The 27,427-nt window shown below is 44.2% G+C and overlaps 1 protein-coding gene across 4 annotated transcripts in view; it reads right to left on the minus strand.

Annotated features, from left to right (window-relative positions):
• The window catches only part of MMUT (methylmalonyl-CoA mutase), a 68,156-nt gene extending 41,026 nt beyond the window's left edge, over nt 1-27,130 (minus strand). Inside the window, exons 1-5 of one of the 4 annotated variants that reach the window (XM_075598560.1) lie at nt 27,032-27,130; nt 4,508-4,951; nt 2,573-2,940; nt 1,402-1,559; nt 652-823 (exon numbers count right to left, since the gene is read on the minus strand). In XM_075598560.1, the coding sequence (XP_075454675.1) occupies nt 652-823; nt 1,402-1,559; nt 2,573-2,940; nt 4,508-4,951; nt 27,032-27,092 (1,203 nt within the window). In that variant the 5' untranslated portion in view covers nt 27,093-27,130. Of the gene's footprint in view, nt 1-651; nt 824-1,401; nt 1,560-2,572; nt 2,941-4,507; nt 4,952-9,802; nt 9,929-19,526; nt 19,619-27,026 lie in introns of those variants that run through there. The other 3 variants (XM_075598562.1, XM_075598559.1, XM_075598561.1) reach the window with 3 other exon arrangements.
• Nucleotides 27,131-27,427: the final 297 nt, after the last annotated feature.

Consider the following 27,427-nt stretch of genomic DNA (forward strand, 5'->3'; position numbering starts at 1 on the left):
TTTTGACACTTAAATACATAATACTGTATATACACATTATATATATACAATTATATATATATACACACACACACAATATATATATATATAAACAAAAAAGTGTGGCGCCAAAAAATAATACTGTGATATGAATAAATTAATAGTACTATAATTGATAAATAAATAATTGTGTAAAGTGTGTAATGTTTAAAATCGTGTATATCTCTTAAACTAGTGTGACCTTTTTATATTCTATTATAACACAACCAATAAAAATTATCATAACAGTGCATAAACGTGCTAAAAAAAAGAAACAGAAAAATCAATAAAAATCCAACCAGTCCTTCAATAATTAGTCCATAATGATGAGGTTTCCGATGTTGATAAAGGGGTCTTTGGGCTGCTCTCACACGGGGTAAACCACCTCCACAGATATCTACAGACAGAAAAAGAGAGAGAGCGCACGCCCCCTTCCCCCTTTTAATAAATTTTATGCAATATTATGCTATGGGGCGTGCGCTCTGTCTCTTTTTCTGTCTATATATATATATATATATATATATATATATATATATATACAGTACACACACATACTGTATATATATTTTGTGTTAATTTTGGGGGGTTTCTGAGAGCTTGCTGGGTATCTGTGTGTTTGGTACATTTCCTTACCTGTTCAGTTAGAGACCATCCTGATGTTTGGCAATGAGCTCTCAGCAGTAGAGATTTTTCAGCTTTGGGCTTAAAGTTTTGCTCTATCAGGTTCGCCCACAGCCGCCTGCCAGCTCTCATCTTAGCTATCTCCATGTAGAAGTTCATCCCAATGCCCCAAAAGAATGACAATCTACAAATACAGAGATGGCAACAACATTGTCCAGGAAGTGATAAAGCAAAAATAAATAAATACACATACTAACAGTCTAATATCTTTATACTGCCACTTGCATCCCTAGATGGGTTGAAATAACAGGAGAGAAAAAAAGCAATGCGGTCTTGTTTCACCGGTCAAAAAACTATTGCTATCGTTCCATAATGTATAATTCTAACAGTCTCGAAAGGATGATCTACTGTAAAGGTTAAAGGGCAATGCACAAAATCGATATCGATAACACAGATGGTGACATTTATACAAGGAGAAAAGTATGCAAATTATAAAAAAAAGTGTATACCAATACTGTGACATCATAAAGTAACGAATATACCTTTACTGGGTGGGGACCCGGACATCTGCTTAAAACTAACATATAGAATTTGCAGAACAGACAATATGCATCAAGGAAAGTGTTGCAATTCTTATGCAAAGAAACGGCTCCGGTTGTAGAAAAGAATAAAATGTGATTGCGTTCAAAGGCATCGTGTTCTTGGCCCAGATTTGCAACATGTTTCCCATGATACACAGAGCACAATGTTTAATTTATTTACCTGGGTGCAAACTCGTCAATGTTGAGACCAGCCTTCAGTCCAGTTCTGCAATATTCCAGACCATCTGCCACGGTATAGGCCAATTCTAAAATAGCATCAGCCCCTGCTTCCTGCATGTGGTACCCACTGATGGAAATTGAATTAAACTTTGGCATGTGCTGTACAGACAGGTGGAAACAAAAAAAAACAAAAAAAAAAACAATGGGTTTAAAGCTTACAATACAATTTACAATATTTCTCTAAGGTTTTGCTGAGAGGCACAAAAAATGTTACGAGATGCTAGACTGAAAAGGATTTCGGAAGAATTAATGCTTAGTTCTGGGCACAAAAGACATCCTGTGAGGCATATTTTCGTAATTCAAATATGATACCAGGAAAGGCTCAGGCAAGAGTTAAACCAACAAGCTTGAGACCAACACATTAAACTAATATGCTATACTTCCTGATGCAGTTTACTATTTTACATATTTACTAAATGGTTCCATGTCCTAGAAAAGGAGCAAAAAGCCGTGACATGCAGCGTACCTCATAAGGACTTCCAGAGTGCACGCTCTGATGTGTGTTATAACTCAATAGGGCACCTGTGGGGCTAAACTGTACACTTTTCTATACCTTTTCTACACTACTCAATATATGTTTACATACCCTATGTCCATTGCGACTGCATTGTTTAATATCATATGCTAGTCACACAAATGTAAAAGGATGTAGTTAGCATACAGTATTAATGTTCTCTAGAGAAGATAATCTGCAGGAATTTTCACTGGCTATTATACAGACTTGCAGAGCACACGTTAAGATCAAAATGGTCAGGCACAGGTGAAGATAATACTCCAGTTATTGCACGATATCGCGTTACCGCTGGCGCGACTTTAAAGGCGTGATTTCTCCATTCTCCTTTCAAACAATTTATCAGTCATCTCACTAACTTGTCAAAACAGCTTCACCGACAGTATATTTTATCCTCAGTTACACTATTCTTGTCTTTTGCTAGTATTTGCCCCATGGATCTCAGAGGGACCAGCAACCCATTGTGAAAAGCCCATGCCTCATTTGAATTTATTTCTTGATGTCTGATACCTGCCTTATAAAATGAACACTGCACTTATAGGGCTCCACACACCATCACATGATTGTTAGTAAATCTGTTAATAACATGAAGACAAAATACCTGAGAAGTGTACTGGAAAATGTCAGCAATAATGCGCATGGATGGCTCTGGGGGGAATATATATGTATTTCTGACCATAAACTCCTTTAATATGTCATTCTGTATAGTACCAGTCAACTTCTCTTGAGGAACACCTTGCTCCTGGCCAGTGACAATGAACATGGCAAGGATAGGGATTACAGCACCATTCATGGTCATGGAAACAGACATTTTGTCCAATGGAATTCCATCAAAAAGCATCTTTGTATCATCCACGGTGTCTATGGCAACTCCAGCCATGCCAACATCTCCATGCACTCGAGGGTTGTCAGAGTCATAACCACGGTGGGTGGCAAGGTCAAAAGCCACAGATAACCCCTGCTGTCCAGCTGCAAACAAAATAATAAGAAAAAAAATAAGAGTAGAGTAGGAAACAGCCATCTGCCAATGGCAAGTCAATTATATTCACTTGTAGTCTGAGTTGATTCACTACTTCCCAGTTATGTTTGGCAAATGACACTTCCTGGAGATGAAGTTCATGCTAGATTCAGCATTGACTTGAATTGCAGTTTTGAGACAATTTCAGTGTGATTGAATAAAGACCAAAGAGTGACAGAAAAGCAAAGATAGCGGGATCATAAAGAGCGATGGAGGGAGTGATGGAGGGAGTGATGGAGGGCGTGAGAGTGAAGGAGGTTTCCATGTGTCACTAACCCAAGTAACATATTTCACTAAGTGAAAACCTAATTGTTTTAAATGGTATTATGGGGCATATGCTTTGGTCAACAAATACAGAACAGCTATTCCAAAGGCAAATCAACTTTTTTTGGGTGGCTTCCCAGTTGTGAGATTTAAAATTAAATATTTAAAATGTAACTTTTTTTAGTGGTTAGGGGACACTTGGTGCTGTATGGATTGCTGTTTTAATAATTTTACTAAATAAACTGAATGCTCTCTCTTAGGCTTTTAGCGTATGCCTAGAGTAATTAAAAGAGTACAGGAACCAGGGACTGGGCAGCAATGAAGCTGCCAAATCAACTAATGAATCACAGAGGCCGCAGTGTATTGAAATTCCTAACTAATCGCCCTCCAGTTCTGCCGCAGCATAAACTTGCTCTGTACAGCACTCTTTACATAGGGTAAAGAATAAGGATGGGTAGAGAACCAGTTACTGTTGCTCCAGAAGTAGAAGAATGTGCCAAACCAGGGGTTCCCAAACTTTTTCATAATGTGGACTGTTTCAGCGGTAACAATGGTTTAGAGGTCCACCAAGCTTACATTGTAATAGAAAATTATATACATATAGGATACAGTATATTTAAAAAACGACTTGCCCTGTTTCTAAAACAACAGCCTTTGGCAGTATTACAAAGTATACAGACTGTAGGAGAGAGCTGCTGCCTGAAGCGAGTTACTGAAAGGTTTCAGGGACCACCACTGCAGTTTTCATGACCTTGGGACCGCAAATTGAAAACCACTGTGCAATTGGATTAAAACCATAATCTCATTATACCCTAGCATTTCCTCCCAAACTCAACGAGACGGCCTCCTTTCTCTAACATAAGACATCTCAAATCAGCGTATCCTCAAGTGTGCACTTCACATTTTAGACAATTTCAGACATGGCAAAACAACTCAACTGCAAAATAAAACAATATTAAAAACTGAAACGCCGGGATTTAATAAAAAAAATGATGTGCTGGATCACGCCCGTTCTGGAAGTACGTGTAACTACCGATCAAGTCAACGGCAGTTAGCACCGGAACTGGCGCGACACCTTGAATCATGCTTTGATATATCCAGGTGTATATGCAGCTTTTAACATACCATTGCAGACACAGTTACATAAAATTATTTACAGTATTCAAACTATATCTTAGTGTCGAAGATTTCAACCTATTTTAAAGTGCTGGGAAGTTTTTCTTAGCATGCAGTCCTGTTAAAATTCACCCTCACCCTTTATGTTGTCCCTATAGAACTTGTTGCTCTCCTCCACCGTGCTGAAGCCAGCGTACTGTCGGATAGTCCAAGGCCTATGGGTGTACATGGTGGGGTACGGACCGCGGCTGAAAGGCTTCACCCCCGGCAGCTCCTCTGGAATATCCTTAGTGTCTCTCTTGGTATAAAGGGGCTTTATAACTATACCCTCTGGTGTGTGCCATCTCAAACTCTCTGGGTCCTTCCCCTTCAGCTGTTTCTTGGCCAAGGCCGCCCATTCTGGGTGTAATGTCTGATCGTGCAGGGGACGTACGGAGGGGTAGCGGCTGCAGGCGAGCCGGAGAAGGGCTGGCAGCTTTGTGGGGCTGGGGTGCTGTTGTCCGGATACGTTGCTCAGCAGCAGCTGCTGCACTCTCGCCCTCAGCATGGTTTGGAGAAGACCAGAAGTCTGAACAGTTAGAACTGGCAAGAGAAAGAGTGACAGAGAGATAAGGTTATTAAGCCAGGAACATGGGTTAAATTAATATCAACCTAAAAAAAGTCTTACATTGACATACTACTGCATCATTCCAAATGCAGTTTGGATAAGATATTCCTTACTATTTGATCAACTGTAATGGTAATGTACAGAAAACAACATTTTGGACAGCACTGAAGTATTGCACTATATGTTGTGTCATTTTGTATGTTGCACTGGCCTTTCTGTTTTTGTTTGTATATCTTGCCATGCTCAGTAACACTGCTTTTTGACACTAATATATATGCTGTATGTATGATGTGAGGGTGGGTTTTGGGGTTCTGGAGCTTGATGGGTTATGTAGCTGTTTTTGCTTGGAGGTGTGGCCCTTCCTCCCCAGGGTTTGAAGCTCGCCCCGCCCCACTTTCCAATTAACCGTTTTTATCATGATCCTGTGAATCACAGACCCAGTATGGTCTTTCTCCCTCCAGCAGAAGAGAGAGGTACATGAGAATTGTGCCAGGTAGTGTTAGGACCTGCATACTGGTCATGCCGTGAGGTGGCTGCAGGCTTATAACTTTTGGCCAAAGGATTTAACTAAATGACCCTTACGCCTGGGACATAGTAACTTGAAGCTCGCTGAGGCGCACTCCTGCTCTGCCTCGCCTGCTGAAAATGGAGCTTTTTCCTGTCCTTGCAGGCGAGGCAGTGAGCGCGCTCTAGGGGTGGGGGTGGGGCGGAGGCGGAGCAGAGGCGGGGCTAGTCCCCCGCTCCCATTGGATGGAAGCGGTCACGTGACCGCTCCTCCGCTTCCCCGAGCGCCAAATTTGAAACTTCCCTGTCTGTTCCAATTTTCTGAGCCTCCGCACACATCAGCGCGCATGCGGAAGGGGAAACTATAGCCGCGCTGATGACAGATGCAGGGGGTTTGTGCATCTGCTCAGCGCGGCTCAGCCCTCCTCAGCGAGCTTCCATTCACTATGTCCCAGGCCTAACTCATGAGCAGATAAGCACTGAAGTGTTGTACTATACTGTATGTTGTGTCATTTTGTATGTTGAGCTGGCCTTTCTGTTTTAGTTTGAACATTTTGGACATGCTTCTAGTCAAACATTTCAACATCTTGATAAATGTTATTTTATCTCTTAGAAGGAAAGCAATACATTTGTATTTTTTTTTTTTTACCCTTTCAGTGCTGGTCTGGCGGACTTTACCTTCTGATTTTTAATCCCTACCTTGCCTTCAATATAGTAAAAAATACAAGAGATATAATCACACGCTATGTGTGATATAATCTAAGTGCTATGTACATCAATGGCGCTATATAAATAAAGACATACAATACAATCACACAGAAAACACTGGCTGTGATCACAAAGAGAACTTGCCTAGGTAGGTATTCCGATGAAAGCCTTTCTTGTTGGTAGCCCTCCTGCTCTCTACCATAATTAGTATCTCTGTGGCTGTGCTCACATACAAATAAACAATATGCAAACTGTAAACTAATGCCCTATGCCACTGATCACCGTGATAAAATACGGGCGTAAAAACTGCCTGCCAGTTACATAAAAGATGAGGTTGAAAAAAAGACATACAGTATGTCCATTGTGTTCAACCTATGTTACATTTATTCGACTGAAATACTGATCCTACAGTGTATTTATAAATACCCCAGTGAAACATTATCCAATGATGTCGCATAAGGGGAGCAATAAATTCCTTCCTGACTACAGTAATGTATAATAGATGATGGCAAGATACCGCTCAAACCCAAGTGTAAAGATGTATAGAAAACCTGGTGCATGGGGAAAATATATGTATCAAGATACAGAGAAAGTGACAAGGTCACAGCAGTCCCCTTTTCACATTGCACTCAAGGTAGAGGAAATAGAAATGTACATAAAGATATAGTATCCACCAAAGAAATTATTGTCCCATAGAGAGTATAAATATGTACATAAGGATACTCTCATATTTATACTCTCTATGGGACAATAGTTCCTTTGGTGGATACTATATCTTTATGTACATTACTATTTCCTCTACCTTGCGTGCAATGTGAAAAAGGGACTGCTGTGACCATGTCACTTTCTCTGTATCTTGACTACAGTAATGGCAATCAAATTTCTCCCTGGATCAACATCCTTACATGTTTACTTATTTGGTATATCCCTGTATACCTTTGCTTTATAAAAAGATGGTCAACCTTTTCCTAAAGATATTGATTGTTATTATTATTATCATCGTTTATATGTACAGCGCCAAAATATTCCGCAGCACGATTGTATCTGCCATCATCATGTATCTGTAACTGTTTCATACGCTCATAATATATATTTTCTTTAACTGTGCATGCAATGTCTTGTATATAATGTATACCCTGTTCATTTATGTAACTGTACTTGTAACCATGTATTATTTGTTTTACTCTGTGCCCAGGACATACTTGAAAACGAGAGGTAACTCTCAATGTATTACTTCCTGGTAAAATATTTTATAAATAAATAAATAAATAAAATCACAGTCTCAATTGGCAGTACATTCTATCTGCCCTTATTGTAAATAACCATTTCCTTTGCTGCTGGCGAAATCTATTCTCCTCCAATCTCAAAGGGAAGACTCAGTGCCATTTATACTGTCCTTCGGATGAATAGTTCCTTTGAAAGTTCCTTGTATGCAAAGACCCACACAAAGGAACTGCGTTATTCTGTGCAGGTCCTTCCTAGACAGCTACTGACTATACCACCTGACTTCCAAGACCTATAAGAAGGCATCTCCCTAGCTATCGGAGCTTCACAATAGCTTTGCTAACTGAAGTAAAGTTGTGCTGCAGTACCTAGAACTTCCCGACTACCCCTTCTGCCTGTTTCTCTCCTCTGATCATTGCACCGCGGATCTGGACTCCAACTCTAGCTATCTGCGACAACCCCAGGTGAATCTGCACTCCAGAATCTCCCTGTGGATTTCCCCCTGAAATTCTGATATTGTATTTACTATTTATAAATAGTTATCATATGTCCTCTCAGACGCTTCTTTTCCAATGTATACAAAATCTAATTAAACTAGCCTCTCCTCATAAGTCCGACGTTCAGTCCCCTGTATTACTTTCGTGGCTCTTCCTTGAACTTTTTTCAGTTCCATAAAGTTTTTTTTTATGGAGCTAAAACTGTACTCTATATAAAAAGGTGTGGTCTTACCAACTATTTATTCAGTATCAAAATTATGCTCTTCCCTTGCATCCAGACCGTTTTACGCAAGATAACATCCCATTAGTCTTTGCAGCTACTGCCAGACATTGAGCACTGTTGCTAAACCTGCTGTCTATAAGCACTCCTAAATTCTTTTCCAACGAGGATTGACATAACTTTGTCCTATTTCGTTTGTGTATACACTGTAGCCTGCCTATTCTTGCTTCCCAAGTGCATAACCTTTCATTTACATGTATAAAACCACATCTGCCATTAACCTTCCAAAATTTCCAGTTTATCCAAGTCCTTCTGTAGAGAAATTACATCCGGTTATGATATTACTGTCGTATATAATCGAGGGTCTATAGCAAACGATGGAGACTTTACACGCTATATCAACCTCAAGATAGTCAAAAAATATGTTAAAAAGCAGTCGCACCATTACCGTACCTTAAGGCATACCACTTACAAGTTTAGACCCCCCTCACCATACTCTTTAGTGTATCACACAGGACACATCAGTATGCCCACTTCAGAATTGGAGAGGCACTTTCTGAAAAGGTGTCAGACACACAAGTAGCAATGCTGCAGAATATAACATGAACCCCATCCGTAGGCAGCTTCACTGGCCATATATAACTAGGAGGTGGCAACTCAGCTAAGCCTACAAGCATATACTGTACAGTATAACTGGCCTGCCACTAGAACACAGCAGGCTTCTATTTCGCGACCTGTAAAATGTTGGCAGGTTTGTTTGGAGCATTGAGGGGGAAAAAACGGAGTATGGTCGACATCGATACACTTTAATGCCAACATGAGCCATAATGCCAATATCTTTGTTCAATCCATTGTTTTTGTAGGTCAGTTGATGTACCCGGTACACACAGTCAGCATCTGTGCGTCTCTCCTTATGTCAGCTTGTACGTGTGCTACAAAAAGACTGTTCCTGTACTCAGGTCACCTTAAACAGTCTATTTGTGCTCACGTCAGTATGTGTCTGCACTCACTTAGCATACAGTCAGTACCTGTGCGACTGTGCTCACGTCAGCTTACAGCCAGTAGGTGGGTCCCTGCAATCGTTACTGCGTATCTGCGAGCCTCAGGTCAAGTCATTTTTCAGACAGACACCTATGGCTTACCAGGCACTGACTGCCTCCTGAAAACACGCTGTAAATGCCACATTCTATCATTACGCACTCTTTACCACATATGCATACAGCAAACTTTACCCCGTCTGATAAAAACAAACATTCAAATTGAGCTTAAGGAAATTTAAAAGCTCAATACTGTTCAGGGTTAATTAATGGTTCCAAAAGCTTTTAGCCTCAAAAAAAGACAATGAGCCCTGAAACGCCATGGTGCCCGGATTTTACAATGTATAAGCCACACGTCTTTTTGTTTATTAAAATGTCCACAATTTACAGTTCTGTTGGCTGTTTCCCCAGTAAAATACTCATACTTGCGACACAAGTAGAAGGCAACATCAGACTTCAGTACAGTGGGGAATCGAGCTTATCTTACATTGCTGCATGTCACAGACACAGTGCTGTACAAACATCATCTACTGCTCTAACACATGCAAAGCACATTTTCTCTCTTATGTACACCAACATCAGACAGCAGGCATTAGGCAGGAGGTGTTTGTCTGTGTCTAGAATTTCTCCCCCTACCTGCAGCAGCAGCCTGAGACATAGGCAGTTCTCTCGGGATGGGAGGGATCCTGCTCCACAGACATAGTGACACAGATCAGGAGGAAGAGGATTTAAAATGAGGCCTCCGCAGCATCCCACAAGCACTATTATAGGAGCTTGAAACCTGTGTCAACTACAGAAAGCAACTAAACTCCTCCCTACAAAGACAGAAGACACGAGCAGGTACCAGCAGAACGTGCAGTGGTGAATTTGCACAATCTGTGTAGGCAGTAGTACATTCAGTGCTTCCTGATATGAATATACCTTCCAAAGGCTGAAATGTTCTGTTCGGCAAAATAAAATGTGTATTAACTGGCACTGAAGCACACACCTATTTTCACAGAACCGCAACTGTACAATTGCAACACTTCACGCCCAACCTATAATTCAGAATTGTGTGTAGAAATTCCACATCTTTCAAACAGCTTTGATATACCTATGGGAGTGTTGTATTGCATTGTTATAGCACATGTGGAAACATCAAATTATTCAACCATACAATGATTATACATTCTTACATAGCTCTGACAGGATCTGATCAGACACATATCGGACACAATTTTTTGTGTGCTGAATACACCAATATATTACACATTGTATGAACGTATGTAAATATATAGTTATTTTTTAGCTCTGAATTAAAAAACAGGGAACCTTCCAGTTCATGGTCTAGTCTTACTGACATACAGGCATTTTTTAGGAAACTTTAAATAACTCCTTATGCCCCAGAAATGGTAGTCACAGATCCCTCTAAAAAGGTATAGTCGTTTTTGGTCTTGTTCCTCTTAATCTTAAAGCTATGTGGACAATTCTGACCATTACAAAATCTGTACCATGCTGGGCAAGGACTCTAATATTGCGACAAATAAGCCCATACAGTAGCTACTAAGAAGTCTTCTGTCATAAAACACCTTTCACGCTGAAACACACCTTACAGCCCATTCTTCTTCCAGCGCTGGAAGGCGTCTTACGGTAGAAAACAGCTTATTGAATATGGCCCACACTGCTTTGCTGTACTAGAGAACGCCAGGAATCAGAGACATGTTGCAGAGATAGAAAAAGACATAACAGGGACTTGTGTGTAAAAGCAGATGGAAGGATGCATGTTGTGAGTGGGAATAGTGCGAGGTATGTTATGAGAGGTGGACCAATGAAAAGAGACTGAAATGCTGCACTGCGAGCTTGCAGACTAAGGCCTGGGACATAGTAGATAGGGTTGTGCTGAGCCGTGCTGAGCAGATGCACTTACCCCCTGCATCTGTCATCAGCGCGGCTTTAGCAGCTGCTTCCGCACACGTGTGGAGGCTGAGAAAATTTGCCGAGACAGGCAAGTTTGAAATTTGCCGCTCAGGGGAGCGGAGGAGCGGTCACATGACCGCTCGAAATCCAATGAGGCTGCAGCCGGCATTTTCATGCGTGATGTTGACGTCGGCGCCAGAATTTCCCTGCCTGCCGACACGCCCACCACCCGCCTCCGAAGCGTGCTTGCTGTCTCCTCTGCCAGGCCAGCAAAAAGCTCCTGGTTGAGGGAGCAGCAGCGCGGGTCAGCACGAATTGATCCACCATGCCCGAAGCCTAAGGATGCGGCCAGGGTGAATGAGAGTTTGCTGGTGTTCGAGATTGGCTCTGATTCTGCTTGGAGGATTTGTCGCCAGCCAGTTGCACGCTCGGGGAGCGCGACCATGACATCATGGAGCTGGTTCGCCATCGTTTGGCGAACTGTTCATATGACGCGCCTGCGAGCCGCAGAAACAAAATTGTCTCTGCAAGCAGCTGAGCGCAGTGCGCTCACGGCACACGCACCTTCACACTGGAAAACACATTGCAGCAATGTGATTCATGGCGCGGACCACGAGCGCCCGCTCAGCGTCACCCTGGCCGCAGCCTAAGTTGTGCATTATGAAAGAATACCAAAACAATGATTTATGTAAACATTTTATATGCGTGTCCTGATCTGTGTGATTGAATTACTGTTTGATTTCAAGTGCTGTTTGTATCAAGTGCAGAGTTAGAACCAGATATATATTGTTCAGCCTTATACTGATTGGCTGGCGAAGCCAGCCAATCACGTAATACGACATCTGGTTGGCAGAGAGACCAACCAGAAAAAGGTAAGGCTCAAACTAAAATAAACTTAGGCCAGAAACTAGTGCAACTGTAAAATAAGAAAAACAGTGCACTAAATAAGGAGGTTAAGCTTAAAAGAAAAACCATGGGGGGATACCGAGCAGAGCACCCCACTTAAGGCCCACTGGGAAGTGAACGCAGCTTCCTGCCCAGTGGAGACAGCGTGTGTGTACTCTGCTCGGATACGGGAGCGCACCAGCACCCGGAATAAGGCCTAGCAGGTGAGGGATACCTCCCCAGCCAAACACTGCTTCCTGGACTTATAAATAGCCAGTTTGGCTAATGCCAGGAGCAGGTTGACGAGGAGGTCTCTGGCCCTAGTGTTCCGGGATACTGGGAGTTACAACAAGGAAAGGTTGAAACAAGGTATAGTATATTGACGTATAGTAAATTGTTAGCATTTATAACTCCATAGTTGCAACAATGAGCATGATTGAGAATGTAACTAAATGCACATCTTGCCACATGTACTATATGTACACTTGGAGCAGCTGTTCCAGGGAGCATACTGCTTTGAGAAGTGTGAGCAGGTGGTCTCTTAAGGCTGCACTTATAGTGCCGGCGACAGCGACGCGACAAAACAAATGCATTGTCGCCATCACGTGCGCTTATAGTAAGCGAAACGCGACAGCGCAACGGAGCGACGGCTTGGTCGCGATCGCTGGAAGTCATCTCAATCAGATTTTTCCAGCGACCGTAGCCTGATGTCGCCGGCACAATAATTAGAGACTCAGATTGCTGATCTGAAGGGACAACTTGCAATATTGAGGAACATTGAGAATCTAGAAAAGAGTTTAGTGCTCACTTAGCAGGCCCTGGCTGAGACTAGTGGTGCAGAAGGTGGAGCTGTGAGTGAGGAACAAGTGGGTAGGTGGGTAACAGAAGGGGAAGCAGAGGGAAGAAGCAGGCCAGTTCTGAGCTCAACCATCCCAATAGATTTGCCAAATTGAGTGAAGATATTGGGAGTGTCAGGGCAGGAATGGTAAGGCTGGGGGAGACTAAATTCCTCTAGCCAGAGGTATAGTTCCTCCAGCACAGAGGTTGTGGCAGTAGGGGACTCTATTATTAGGAAGGTAGATAGGGTAATCTGTAATCCTGAGCACATGAGCCAAACAGTATGTCGCCCAGTGGCTCAAGTTCGGGACATTGCGGATCGGGTAAACAGATTGTTGGGAGGGGCTGTGAACCACGTTCACAAAAAGATTAAAAAACAAAAAACATAGAAAAATTTAAGTCTGGCATGTATAGTTACCTACTCCCAAGTGATACTTAATGGTACCGTACGTACACAATACCTGTGCTTGACATTTGGCAGTTGGGGGCAGATAACAGGAGCGGCGCTCTCAACCAGTAATTTATAAAACAGTAAAATGAAATTGGAAAATAAAATCATCAATGTTAATAAAGTGTAAAAGCCAAAAATGTGCGTAATAGTGAGATCAATATCTAACCCACTACTCCCACACAATGGTGGTTAATGTAACACACAAAAAAGTCATATTCAGTGAAAACATTGAGTCCTCCACTCAACCTTCAATGAGAAACATTCAACCTTCAATGAGTTCTCCAGTTTCTCACGTGCATTGGTTCCAAAGAGATGAGGGAGCAGAGGGCATCCACAAATGAAATGAAAAAAAAACCCCAGAAACAAACAATAAACTAGTATTGTATGAGTCAGTAGTGATGTCATAGTAGAAAACCCCCCAGAGGTTACCCTCACCTCCTAGTGAGTATCAATGGGTATATCACAATCTGTGGCAAACAGGTTGCGGGTGATGTGGATTATCTTGGAAGAATAGAAAACCATTGCGCAAAATATATGTAAAACTTTATAGAGTAGTAAAAGCAAACCTCTCAAATGTGCTCTTACAGTAAGGCCATTCTTTAAGGCATGTATGTATATAAAAACATATTTTCTGAGAAGCGGGACCTCACCGCTTCCACGACGCCGATGGAGTCAGCTGTAAGGTGCTGGCTGGTGCTGCTTCTGGTAACGGCCACCCAGAAACCTTTGAGAGCCTTGAACAGAGTTCCTTCCTGATGAAGCTTATGCCCAAACTAAATGCGTTGAGTTCGTGAGAAGAAGCATCCGATTAGGGGACTTTAACAGGGACTTATCCCTGTTTAAATAAAGCTGTCTCAGAGCACTGAATCCAGCAGGGAGCTGGTTAATTTCAGCTACTCAATTGACCAAGCTCCAACTGGATAATCAGAGCTCTAGAAATGCCTCCTGTGAGAAACAGAGAGGAAGATTTTCCTTAGCACACAACTGTGTTGACAGAGGAAAGACCAGACTAATATTCCTGGGAGCGGCTGGACTGCAAAGCCTGCAGTTGAAGATAAGCCAGATAAGTATTTCTTATATATTGCTCCCTGAGAAATATAGTATTGTATGTGTTTTTTGAACTGGGAACTGGCCTACCCAGCCAGTCACACATAGTCAGGGCATATACTGTTTAGTTATTCTCCAAAGTGGAGTAGGTGCTTTGTTTATTTTGTTTTTGCATGCTGTGCATTGTTTAAAGGAAAAAGCTCAATACAGTCATGTTTTAATTTCACCCAAATCAGTCTCCATTAGTGTACCTCTTCACATATCTCTTACTGGGACTCCATCAGCGTCACGTAACTATGGTGATACATACGATAAATACACTGGAAAGTTACGTGCAAGCAAAGTTTCTGCATTACAGCAGTTGAAAAAACAGCAATAATTTTTGAGACATGCTCATCAATTAAGTGAGGCCGCAATTAAGGCGAACTACAATTGCCCATGAAATAACTGTCATTTTCGGAAGGCGACTTTTTGAAAAAGTGCATGCTGAAGGCTGCAGAATTAATCGGTCCTGATAAGCGGCAAGCTTTTACAAATATAAGCCTCACAAGAAACACAGTCGCAGAGACAAATCAGTGAATAGTCAACCCCCGGGACACAGTTAAATCCGTTGACGCGTTTCCGGTTGCAACTGACCAAAGTACGGATGTAACAGACGTGGCGCTGCTTGCCGTTTTCATTCGTGGTGTTGATGAAAATATGCACATAATATTAGAGTTTGGAAAAGTCGCTCTGATTAAAGACACGGCTGATGAACTCTTCTGGGCAGATTAGGTGTAGACTGGGCACGAGCTGCGAGTCTCTCCACAGGCAGAGCACTACAAATGGTGGGTAGGAAAGCTGGAGTTACAATAAAAAGGTAAAGACAAGTTTTTAGCAATCAACCCAAACCCAGTTTTGACATTTCCATTGCATTTGGACCAAGAAGCTCAGTGTAGTAAAACCCTGAAGATGAATAATGTTATGGATGTGGGAATTAAAATTGAGACTTTCCCCAGGTCTCAACCATAAGCAGTTTAACTGCTTTCTGTGAGATTCACGGTGGACTGGCATATCAGACTGAAGGTCTTGTGGCTAAGTCGGGGGACTGTTCTGAAGCTCATCGATGAATTGCATGACGATATATGGTGTTTATGGATAAGAAAGGGAAAGATGTACCTAAATTGCAAGATAATGAATGGCTTCAAGATCGTGCTTTTGTGGTGGATTTTACTGAACACATGAACTGTCTTAACACAAAGAACCAGGTGCAGAATTGTATGAGAGCATTTTGTGTCTTCAACATTAAGCTTCAGCTTTGGGAAAAGTAACCTGGGAGAATTTGGCACATTTTCCCACATTATGACCATGGGCGTCCGCAGGGGGGGGCAAGGGGGGGCGCTTGCCCCCCCCTGGATCCTGGGCCGCCAACAGCGGGGAACAGAGGGCACTGGCGTGACAGGATTTAGCGCGCTCTTCTGCAAAAAAACAAAAACCTCCCTTGTCTCCTGATTGGCTGGCGCGTGTTGGCACGCTGCCAGGATTTTTTTTTTTTGGCCCTCGCAAGCCCTATCTCAGCGGTGCCCAAAACTGGGGGGCGCCAAATTATTTAGGGGGGGGGGGTGCAGCCTGTGCGGCGAAACCTGGGGGCAGAGCAGAGTAGTGGCGGGCAGAAACTCTGTGCTGCTGCTGCTGCTGTTTCCCTGTGCTTGCAGAGGGGGCGGGGCGTCCCTCTGCACACAGACACAAGCCCTCCTCTTCCTACACCTCCAGTGTTCAGCAGCGTGGGGAACCGAGCATGCAGTACAGGTGTGTGTGTGTGTATATTTATATTGGTGTGTATAGTGATGTGTGTGTGTGTGTGTGTGTATAGTGATGTGTGTGTGTATAGTGGTGTGTATAGTGGTGTATGTGTGTGTATATATGTATAGTGATGTGTGTGTGTGTGTGTGTGTGTATATATATATATATAGTGATGTGTGTGTGTGTGTATATATGTATAGTGATGTGTGTGTGTGTGTGTGTATATATATATATATATATATATATATGTATAGTGATGTGTGTGTATATATATATGTATAATGATGTGTGTGTGTGTGTGTGTGTGTGTGTGTGTGTATATATATGTATAATGATGTGTGTGTGTGTGTGTGTATATATATATGTATAGTGATGTGTGTGTGTGTATATATATGTATAGTGATGTGTGTGTGTGTGTGTGTGTGTGTGTGTGTGTGTGTGTGTTGTGATTGATTGTGTGTGTTGTGTGGTGTGATATTAGTGTGTGTTGTGATATTAGTGTGTGGGGGGGTGTTGTGTGTGTTGTGATTGTGTGTGTGGTGTGTCTGTGTTGTGATTGTGTGTGTGTGTATGGGTGTTGTGATTGAATGCAGCGTTGCACAAACTGGAGGGTGTACGCTCTCCCAAGCTTGGCGCTTGGGGAGACAAACAAAATTGACATTGAAGCATGCTCAGCAGCAGTCAATGCGCACAACCCCACACCCACACACAGCCACACACAAACACAGAAATAGCCCTGATCCATACCCCCCACTCGTGCTTGCAAAATTATGCAGGACACCCTGTGCTCATGCTTGGAGAGTTGGTGATGTCACCACTCTCGGCGGCAGCGTGGACGCAGCCCAATTTTGCAAGCGCGAGCTGTTGAAACATATTTGTATTTACATTGTATATCGTTTAATAAAGGGGGGGGGGGGTTCATGTGATTTTGATTACGTCAGGCAGGGGGGGCCCGAGAAATTAAATGGATGAAAAGGGGGGCTCGGCATAAAAAGTTTGCTCACCCCTGCGGAGCCTATCTGACCTTGCATAGCGAGGCCCGCCCTTTCCTGCATGGAGCAAGTCAGGTGAGTACTGCTCCATGCCACTCTCGCTTCCCCCTTGTCCTCCTGCTCTGATTCCCCCCCCCTGCTCCGATCCCCCCCGTTCCAAAATCTTCCCCTGCTCTGGTCCCCCCTGTTCTGATTCCCCCCCCCTGCTCCGGTCCCCCCTTCCCGTTCCGATTCCCCCCCTGCTCCGGGTCCCCCCTTCCCGTTCCGATTCCCCCCCCTGCTCCGGTTCCCCCCCGCCCTGCTCCGATTCCCCCTTGTTGCGAGTGTCTGAGTTTGTGTCTGAGTGTGTGTCTATGTGTGTGTGTGAGATCAGGGGGGGAGGGAATGAATGTGAGGAGGACGGATTCAGGGAGTGGGTTTGAGTCAGAGGGGGATAATTGATGGAGGGGGGAGAGTGAGGAGACAGGGGGTGTAATAGAGGAAGTGAGGAAGAGAGGGGTTAGGGGAGAGAGTGAATGAAGAAGAGAGGGGGTAAGAAAGAGATGGAGCTACACCTTGGGACTATCTGCATTAGAGTGGCACCAGACAAGGTGTGTGTGGTGTGTGTGGTGTGTGTGGTGTGTGTGGTGTGTGTGTCTGAGTGAGAGAGAGAGAGAGAGTCTGAGTGAGAGAGAGAGAGAGTCTGAGTGAGAGAGAGAGAGTCTGAGTGAGAGAGAGAGAGTCTGAGTGAGAGAGAGTCTGAGTGAGAGAGAGAGTCTGAGTGAGAGAGAGAGTCTGAGTGAGAGATGGATTCTGAGGGGGAGAGAGTCTGAGGGGGAGGGAGTCTGAGGGGGAGAGAGTCTGAGGGGGAGAGAGTCTGAGGGGGAGAGAGTCTGAGGGGGAGAGAGTCTGAGGGGGAGAGGGAGAGTCTGAGGGGGAGAGGGAGAGTCTGAGGGGGAGAGGGAGAGTCTGAGGGAGAGAGGGAGAGTCTGAGAGGGAGAGTCTGAGTGAGAGAGAGAGTCTGAGTGAGAGAGAGAGTCTGAGTGAGAGAGAGAGTCTGAGTGAGAGAGAGAGCCTGAGTGAGAGAGAGAGTCTGAGGGGGAGAGAGTCTGAGGGGGAGAGAGTCTGAGGGGGAGAGAGTCTGAGGGGGAGAGAGTCTGAGGGGGAGAGAGTCGGAGGGGGAGAGAGTCGGAGGGGGAGAGAGTCGGAGGGGGAGAGGGAGAGTCTGAGGGGGAGAGGGAGAGAGTCTGAGAGGGAGAGTCTGAGAGGGAGAGTCTGAGAGGGAGAGTCTGAGAGGGAGAGGGAGAGTCTGAGAGGGAGAGTCTGAGAGGGAGAGTCTGAGAGGGAGAGTCTGAGAGGGAGAGTCTGAGAGGGAGAGTCTGAGAGGGAGAGTCTGAGAGGGAGAGGGAGAGTCTGAGGGGGAGAGGGAGAGTCTGAGAGGGAGAGTCTGAGAGGGAGAGTCTGAGAGGGAGAGTCTGAGAGGGAGAGTCTGAGAGGGAGAGTCTGAGAGGGAGAGTCTGAGAGGGAGAGTCTGAGAGGCAGAGGGAGAGTCTGAGAGGCAGAGGGAGAGTCTGAGAGGGAGAGTCTGAGGGGGAGAGGGAGAGTCTGAGAGGGAGAGTCTGAGGGGGAGAGGGAGAGTCTGAGAGGGAGAGTCTGAGAGGGAGAGGGAGAGTCTGAGAGGGAGAGTCTGAGAGGGAGAGTCTGAGAGAGAGAGTCTGAGAGAGAGAGAGTCTGAGAGGGAGAGTCTGAGAGGGGGAGAGTCTGAGAGGGAGAGTCTGAGAGGGGGAGAGTCTGAGAGGCAGAGGGCGAGTCTGAGAGGGGGAGAGTCTGAGAGGGAGAGTCTGAGAGGGGGAGAGTCTGAGAGGGGGAGAGTCTGAGAGGGGGAGAGTCTGAGAGGGAGAGAGTCTGAGAGGGGGAGAGTCTGAGAGGGAGAGGGAGAGTCTGAGAGGGAGAGGAAGAGTCTGAGAGGGAGAGTCTGAGAGGGAGAGTCTGAGAGGGGGAGAGTCTGAGAGGGGGAGAGTCTGAGAGGGGGAGAGTCTGAGAGGGGGAGAGTCTGAGAGAGGGAGGGTGTGTGTTTGTGTCTGTCTGTCTGTGAATGAATACAGACACCAACCCACAGTCAGTCAGTCACCCACCCAAGTGTCAGTCACACACGAGTCAGTCAGTCAAAGTGTCAGTCACCCACCCCGTCACCCACTCCCCCCCCCCACAACCACTCTCTCTCTCTGTCTAGTTAACATTATGCCCCCCCCTGAAAACATTTCTGCGGACGCCCATGATTATGACACAGCTGGGTCTCAATGTGATATTGTCACAGAAAAGTACAGGGTCAAAATTGCTGGGCTACAAAAGTAATTTCAAGAACGATTCTCTGACTTTAAAAAGCTTGAGAGAACGTTTGCAATTTTCCGCAACCTGTTTTCAGCCAAATGTGCCTGATGTCCAAGAGGAGCTGCAAAAATGGAAATAATTGAGCTGCAGTGTGACTCACCATTAAAGGATAAGCGTTCCCATATTGTTCTTAGCACACATTTATCGATATAAAACAACCACATTATCCCAGACTGAAGTCTCTTGCTTCAAAAATTCTATGTTTGGACAAGAAAGATGTATCAGAGGCAGCACACAATTAAAAAAAAATCACTGTTTTAAGAGGATCCTTGCAAGGAGAAAATCTCTGCAAACTGAACCGGGTTAAAAAAAAGTGGAAGCATTTGGAAGCATTTTCATTTTGAAGAGCATGCAGGTATAGTGCGTAGTATCTGGCCTCCCTTCATCAGCTCACACTCATATTTTTCTCGTCTGATTTTTTTGTGTGGTCCATATTTTCTGGGGGGGGGGGGGGGCCCAACATGCTATTTTATTTTAAGAACGGTTTGCCTAAAAAGTATTTTTTTTTTCCTACTATGCTTGGATCTATGTTTTTTTATGTAATTGGGGGGTGGGGAGGTTGTACGTATTTGGAAGGTGGGAGGGTTGTATGTATTTGGGGGGTGGAAGTTTGTATGTATGTAATTGGGGGGTGGGGGAGGAGGGTTGTATGTATTTTGCGGGTGGGGGTGTTGTATTTGGGGGGTGGGTTGTAAGTGTTTGTGGCGTGGGGGTTGTATGTACTTTGTGATAAAGGGGGCAGATTGCGTGGGGCCAGGGGAGGAGGGAATGAGTAAGAGTGGGGTAATTGATAGACGGGGCGGAGAGTGAGAGTAGAGGGGGGGTGTAAGAGAGGGGGTAAGAGTGAGACGGGCCGGGGAATTAGAGGGGGCTCGCGAATTGTTGTGGACACACAGTGGCGGCCGGTTTAAAACTAATGCGGCTGCCGTCGCAGTTTAAAAACAGCTGCGGACGGCGCGCGGCTATCTTCGGCCAGTTTTCCCGCGCCTCGGGCGCTTTCAATAGTAAGCGCCATTAGCGCTTATCTATTGAAGCGGCCGCCGCGCGGGAAACTCCGTTTTAAAAACGGAGAGAAGCCCGGCGGTTAGCCCGCTATGCACCCGGCAAGCTATAGAATAAAGCTTGCCGGGACAGTATGGCATACTACTATGCATTATTCGCATATTTTGATAATTAATGGTACGTATGGCCCAAATGAACTATAATAAAATCTGATCACGGTCTAGGACATTTGGATGTGCCGTTCAGCCGCAACCAAATGACCACGGGTGCTTCGCCGTGGCTCACCCCGCCGCCGGCAGCATTGCTGCTAAGGTAAGTCTATATTTAACTCTTACTCTAAAACCCGCTACCCTAAGCCCTTGTCCTAAAACCCATTACCCAAAGCTCTTACCCTAAAACCACCTTAAATTAAACCTCTACCCCAATCACTACAACCTAAGGCCCATCATGTGAAGTGAGTTTGACACCCCTAACTTACACTGTAAGCTTTTCTCGGCAGGGGTGCTTGTCCCGATACAAAAATATTTTTTATACAACATAAACTTCATAAGCTTTTCCAGGCAACGTTTATATCTCCTGTAACTGTGGACAGCGCTGTATAAACTTTTAGCATCTTGTGACCGAGTGCTGTACATTTGGACTTATCAAATTAACAACACACGCATCCGTGGGCATCCAGAAACTCACAAGTTGCAGTGAAGTTCAGAGAACTCATTTTTGGAGATTTTAGATGGCAAAGCAAAGTTACAAAGTATATGATATTACAGAAATCAAAATGGGCCAATGCGCTGCAAAACACGGATCAGATATTTGCACCTGCGTTCGACAAACTTGCTTCCCACATTTGGAGATGGTATCTTACCAACAAAGGTTAACACCACCTAAACCTGGCGGTCTGATTACAAGTGAAGAGGGAGGAAAACTGAACCAGTTATAGGTGCAACCTTTGATAAATTTCACTATAATATTGCACTGACTATCTCCTCCCCTAATTTCTCCTACAACCACTTCCCAAAACGCTCATGAAAAAAGGGCAGCAATTTGGAACAAAACACGCAGCAAACAACTTTATACTTTGACATAGTCACGCAGTGTTAAAAAGAAGCAGTTTGCACTGGTTGTGGACACTTGCATACTCAAGTGGAAAACGATAGATCACATACACATACTTTGGAGCCTAAAATCAAATCTACTTGCGCTTCTGTGCACCTAGTCTGTGTAACCCCCTGTGTGATGAGATCCACACCCACACAGCCCTCTGGCAGGTTCCTCTCCGATGTGCTTTGGACATGTGAAAGTAATGGGCATGAGAGCAGCCACTAATAACAGCAGTGGAAGAGGAGGTACTATGAGGGAGAGGAGCCTTTAAAAAGGGTTGGTGTCCATGTTGTGTAGAGTTCTGCACGGACCTGAGGGCTATCAGTTCGGTCGAGGACTTCAGAGTACATGTGGCAGCGAGATACAGTCCGGACGTGTTCGAGAGCCGTTGGAGGGGAAACCTCAATGGCTATAAAGCACAGCAGTACTGAAGCACCCTGTGCGAATTTGAGGCCTGCAACAGTTATTACACAAAGAGCTCCCACGGTGTGCCGGCACCATCACAATCCAACACACCCAGGAATGGGTGGCTAAAGCACCACTGACACTGATTCACACACGTGGTGCGTTATTGGGAATTGTATTATTACTGTATGTTGTGATCCTCTGCTGAGGATCACTGGCTGCCTAGTTATTAAGGGTTCAGTAAACCGCCGTCTGACTGTAGGCCACGTGGTCAATTAAGTTATCGATAGCGACTCAGGCCCCCGCCTCAGCAATGTCTGAGGGCTAAAAAAGGAGGGGTTACATATGTGCTAACCTTAGTTATCTCAATCAAAATGCTTTATGCATCACAAAGAGTTGTATTCTAATATCATGGTGCACAGATCTAAATGGTACTGTATGTACTAACAAATTGTATCTGTGCGACAAAGGAAAAAAAGTTAAACCTGGCGTAAATCTTTAAAAAAAGTCTGTTTATATTGTTAGCGCAGAATTAAGTTGCTATGTATCAACCAAATGGAAAAAAGTTATATCTGTGGCGCTCAACACTGTAATATTCAAAACAATTCTGATAAATGATATAAAATATACAACCAGAGCCACGGAAATCGCCCGTCCGAATGGATGCTCCACGTGTTATGGGTGAACATGTAAATATATAAAAAAAATCAAATCATAGCATAATACTGTAAAACATATACACAAATAAACAAACAACATACAACACTTAACAGACGCTGAGAACAACAGGTGACTACTTACAATAGCATTTAATATGGCATATCATTAATATCATAAAATATACTTAATAAACATAACGCCAGCGTTCAATTGCCCACAGCTCGCAGCTCACAGCTTCAGAAGGGTCTATAAGAGGGGATACTCTTTGAATTATCCATTGCCTGACACCATCTTGTTTTCGGTAAGCAGGTACCCCCACCCGAGTTGGAGAATCTTGCCTGAACCTATTATATGTTTTTATGTACTATTTTATGTTTATTAAGTGTATTTTATGATATTAATGATATGCCATATTAAATGCTATTGTAAGTAGTCACCTGTTGTTCTCAGCGTCTGTTAAGTGTTGTATGTTGTTTGTTTATTTGTGTATATGTTTTACAGTATTATGCTATGATTTGATTTTTTTATATATTTACATGTTCACCCATAACACGTGGAGCATCCATTCGGACGGGCGATTTCCGTGGCTATGGTTGTATATTTTATATCATTTATCAGAATTGTTTTGAATATTACAGTGTTGAGCGCCACAGATATAACTTTTTTCCATTTCCACAGCCTGACTAGGGGTCAGGGTTATATCATAGGCTGCCAGTTCACTGTGGGATATAGCGCGACCTACCTGTTTTTTCCATATGTATCAACCAAAAATACATTTGACGCAGCAATGATGTATCATTATATTGGTTAACAAAACGTTTCAGTTTCACGGTATGGCAATCATAAATATTAAGTGGAAATATAACACAACTTTCAGCGCTAATGCAGCCTTTGTTTAACAATGTATAAATCGTGTGTAGATGAATTAATTACAATGTCAATATTGTGAAATGGCCAGAGACCTGAAGCCTAGACGACTTCAGGATTGTCCAAAAATCCTTCTTGGTATTCGTGTGAAGAGAAAAGTCCTTCTTGGCGCTGGCTCCGGATGAGTGCACAGGTAAAAATCCAGTGAAATATATGAAGGAAAACAATATAACAAACACTTCAATATATTATTGTGAAATTAGCGATACTGTGACTAGCTCTAAGTGCGCTTCTGTTACTCAAGGTGTGTAAAACCTGTTGTTAAACAGATGACTCCCACGTATTTAAAACGTGCTAATAATGTGATTGACTAAAAAAAAAAATAGAAATAGTGATTAATGCTGCATAGTAACACCACAGTGTATCTGATAGGGGGTTTGGCCCTCCTGAACACTGATACATGCCACACTGATCAATAGAAAGAGTACTTAACTTTCATTACCCCTAGTACAGGGTGATAGTAGTGCAATGTGATGTATATGAAAAAGAGATACAATAACGTATAAAACATTACTAAAATAACATAGAACACAGACTGTTAGAATCACACTCACGGATTCCAACGTAAAAATGTGCAGCATTTTTACGTTGGAATCCGTGAGTGTGATTCTAACAGTCTGTGTTCTATGTTATTTTAGTAATGTTTTATACGTTATTGTATCTTTTTCATATACATCACATTGCACTACTATCACCCTGTACTAGGGGTAATGAAAGTTAAGTACTCTTTCTATTGATCAGTGTGGCATGTATCGGTGATCAGTAGGGCCAAACCCCCTATCAGATACACTGTGGTGTTACTATGCAGCATTAATCCCTAATTCTAATTTTTTTTAGTCAATCACGTTATCAGCACGTTTTAAATACGTGGGAGTCATCTAGTTAACAGGTTTTACACACCTTGAGTAACAGAAGTGCACTTAGAGGTGGTCACAGTATCGCTAATTTCACAGTAATATATTGAAGTGTTTGTTATATTATTTTCCTTCACATATTTCACTGGATTTTACCTGTGCACTCATCCGGAGCCAGCGCCAAGAAGGACTTTTCTCTTCACACCAATTTCATGAATATTACACTGATAACATTTTCGAATACTAGTAATAAGTACCAAAAAAAAAAAACTATTCTGTTTTGTTGTGAGGGGGAACTACTGCCATGCCTGCCGGAGCTCCACGCAGTATCGGGAGTGCGGAGGCAGAGATCTTGTGCATAACGCATACGTAGAACGGTGAGCGGCGCATGCGCACAGGTAGTGCAGTAGCCATTTTAGATTTGGCTCTGCATACGCTACAGCGGGACTACATGTCTCAGAATACTCAGGAGTGAGATGTAGGGGGAGGAGGAGGATATAGTATATCTTAGGTGCGCAAAAACCCAGCAAGTCAGTCGGATGGAGGGCAGCAAGAGAGCAGGTAGTGTCCAAGGAGCAGTGCTCCTGGACTAGGCCTAGGCATGCCCCCCCCCCCGGCCCGAGTCACCCCAGCAGTTTTGCAGGGAAGGCCCCAGATAGGGACTCTTTCCCATTAGTGTAGTGCTGTTACACTGGTGACCAGACGGCCACGCATTGCCCTGCGGCCTGGGACCAGGTCACAGGATTCGGGACGTTCATGAGAGACACTCCAGCTGGAGCTCATCCACGAGGCGGATCAGGATCCTAAGGAGTGAGGGGGATTGGTGTCGGAGGCCCTGCGGCGTGGGACCTGACAGCTGCACCTGGGTACAGGAGTGCCCAGGAAAGTATAAGTGCACCAACGGTTCAAATGGGTAGCGCTACCTCACATTTGTGTGTTACTTGCGACACATGGGATATTGGTGCTACCACACCCTCGATCCTTTGGGGGTAATCACCATGTTATTGCATGTGTTCAGTAAATATTAGTTATATACATGGTGTATGTATTATTCATTACTGTGTGTTGGTTCCTGTGAGGAGTTATCCCACCCACGCTGTGATCCCTCATAGGTGGAGGGACTGCACTGCAAGGAGAGAGCTCACCCCAGGCTCCCAGCAGCGGAGGCCTAGGCTTCCTGTGAGAAAACAGGTACAGCAACACGCGTAGTTCCCCTAAGGCTGCGCTTACAGTGGCGTCACCGGTGACGTCACGCTGCGGTCTCTGGAAAAATTAAATTGACTTGACTTCCAGCGATCATGCCGTCGCTCCGCTTCTACTATAAGCGCACGCGACGGCGGCAATACATTTGTTTTGCCACGACGTCGCATCGCCGGCACTATAAGCGCAATCGTAGGCATAGGGAAAGGGGGCCACAGCAGCATACCAGCTTATTTAATTAATTACTAACAGCATATACCTTTACTAAGTTTAGTGCCTGCATGAGTGTAATGCATTATACTCACTAGCCTGCACCTGACTTACTAGACTTTTGTCTGGTCACTATCAGGCCTTGGCCATGTTTAGCGCTTGCTGGCGGAAGCGTGCGGACGCGCGCTCCCGCTCAGCACTGAGCCCCTACAGCCGCAATTAGAGCGGCTTTAGTAGGGGCTCACCTGTGCTTCCGCGCGCTTGCGGAAGCGCAGGTCTTAGGGGAATTTTAAATTCCCCCGCTTGCCGGCGCGACAGGCCGGTCACGTGAGCGGTTCACCCAATGAGGGCGAACCAGCTCCGTGACGTCACTGGCCCGCCCCCGGCCAGTGACGCGCCCGCCCCCGGCCGGCTGCTGACAGTGCATGTGGTAAGCAACCGCAAGGCCAGGGAAAGCACTCGCTTTCCCTGCGCCTCAGCACGCCAGCAGGGAGCATGGCCGAGGCCTTAGTGATACGTTAGCTTAGGTATTATCTACTGTATCTTGGAAGTCTCAATCAAGTGGACCAATCTCCATTGCTATATACAGCAAATATACTAATGGCTCATCTTCTCCACCCCCATTAGTTAAACTGTATTTTTATATTCTAGTCATGTCCCCAATAATTATTAGAATTGTTTTTGCTGAATTAAAGTGTTTTAATTATTTTCATTTACATTACATTTGTTAGGCGCTCTCACTATTATCATATATATGTTTATTCCACACTCTGGTCAGACACTGAACGTCACCTGTGCCTCAAGGGCAATGCCAATCAAATTATTGATCTTACAGTGCATGTAATTTGGGCAAAAAAACAAAGAATACATTGGTCAAGACACCATTCAGCTCGAGGTATTTGCAAATCGTTCATATAGCTGCTTCCACATACTGCAGTCTCAATATTGCTAGCTGAAAATGACTGCTCCTGTGCCACGGAGTAATAATAATAATATAATGCAATAAAATTAACGCACTCACATATGCAACATCAATATTGGTGTTATTGAAACCTGCTGCTGTAGGACTACATACAGTGGGGGGGGGGGGGAGGAGGGATTATACATTACGATTTCAAGGCAACAAAGCATATAAATAGGCAGCTCCCTATTGAACACACTGTGACACCCCCCTGGAGTTTAGCATGAAGTTGCTGTCTCCCCCCCTCTCTGGTCTGGACACCAGTATGATATGCCCTTCTAACCTTACCAGCAGTGTCCTGGTTCCTGTGTGCATGCTGGGAGATGAGAAAAACTACAACTCCCAGCATGCTCGGCTCTGAACTCAGTCCTGTGAACTGATCTTCCTGTGTCCTCCCCTGGAGGCTGAAGCCTGGGATTGGCTTTCATATCTGCATAACAGTCTCATCCCCTCGCCTCACGTTGGCTTCAATATGTACTTTTGCATTGAAGACTATGAAGTCTATTTATCCAGTAAAGGGTGGAGCAATTTATGGGCAAAACAACTGCACCGCGTGTATCAAAGAACCAAGTTTAATGGAAATGGCCAGGTTTTTTTCTTAGATACATTGTGTGTATATTTTCAGCCCCAGAATTGCTCCAGTTTTGCTTTGATACATAGACCCCTATATGTAAGTATTGGCTA

The sequence above is a fragment of the Ascaphus truei genome, chromosome 4, assembly GCF_040206685.1.
Source record: "Ascaphus truei isolate aAscTru1 chromosome 4, aAscTru1.hap1, whole genome shotgun sequence".
In the NCBI taxonomy this organism is placed as follows: domain Eukaryota; kingdom Metazoa; phylum Chordata; class Amphibia; order Anura; family Ascaphidae; genus Ascaphus; species Ascaphus truei.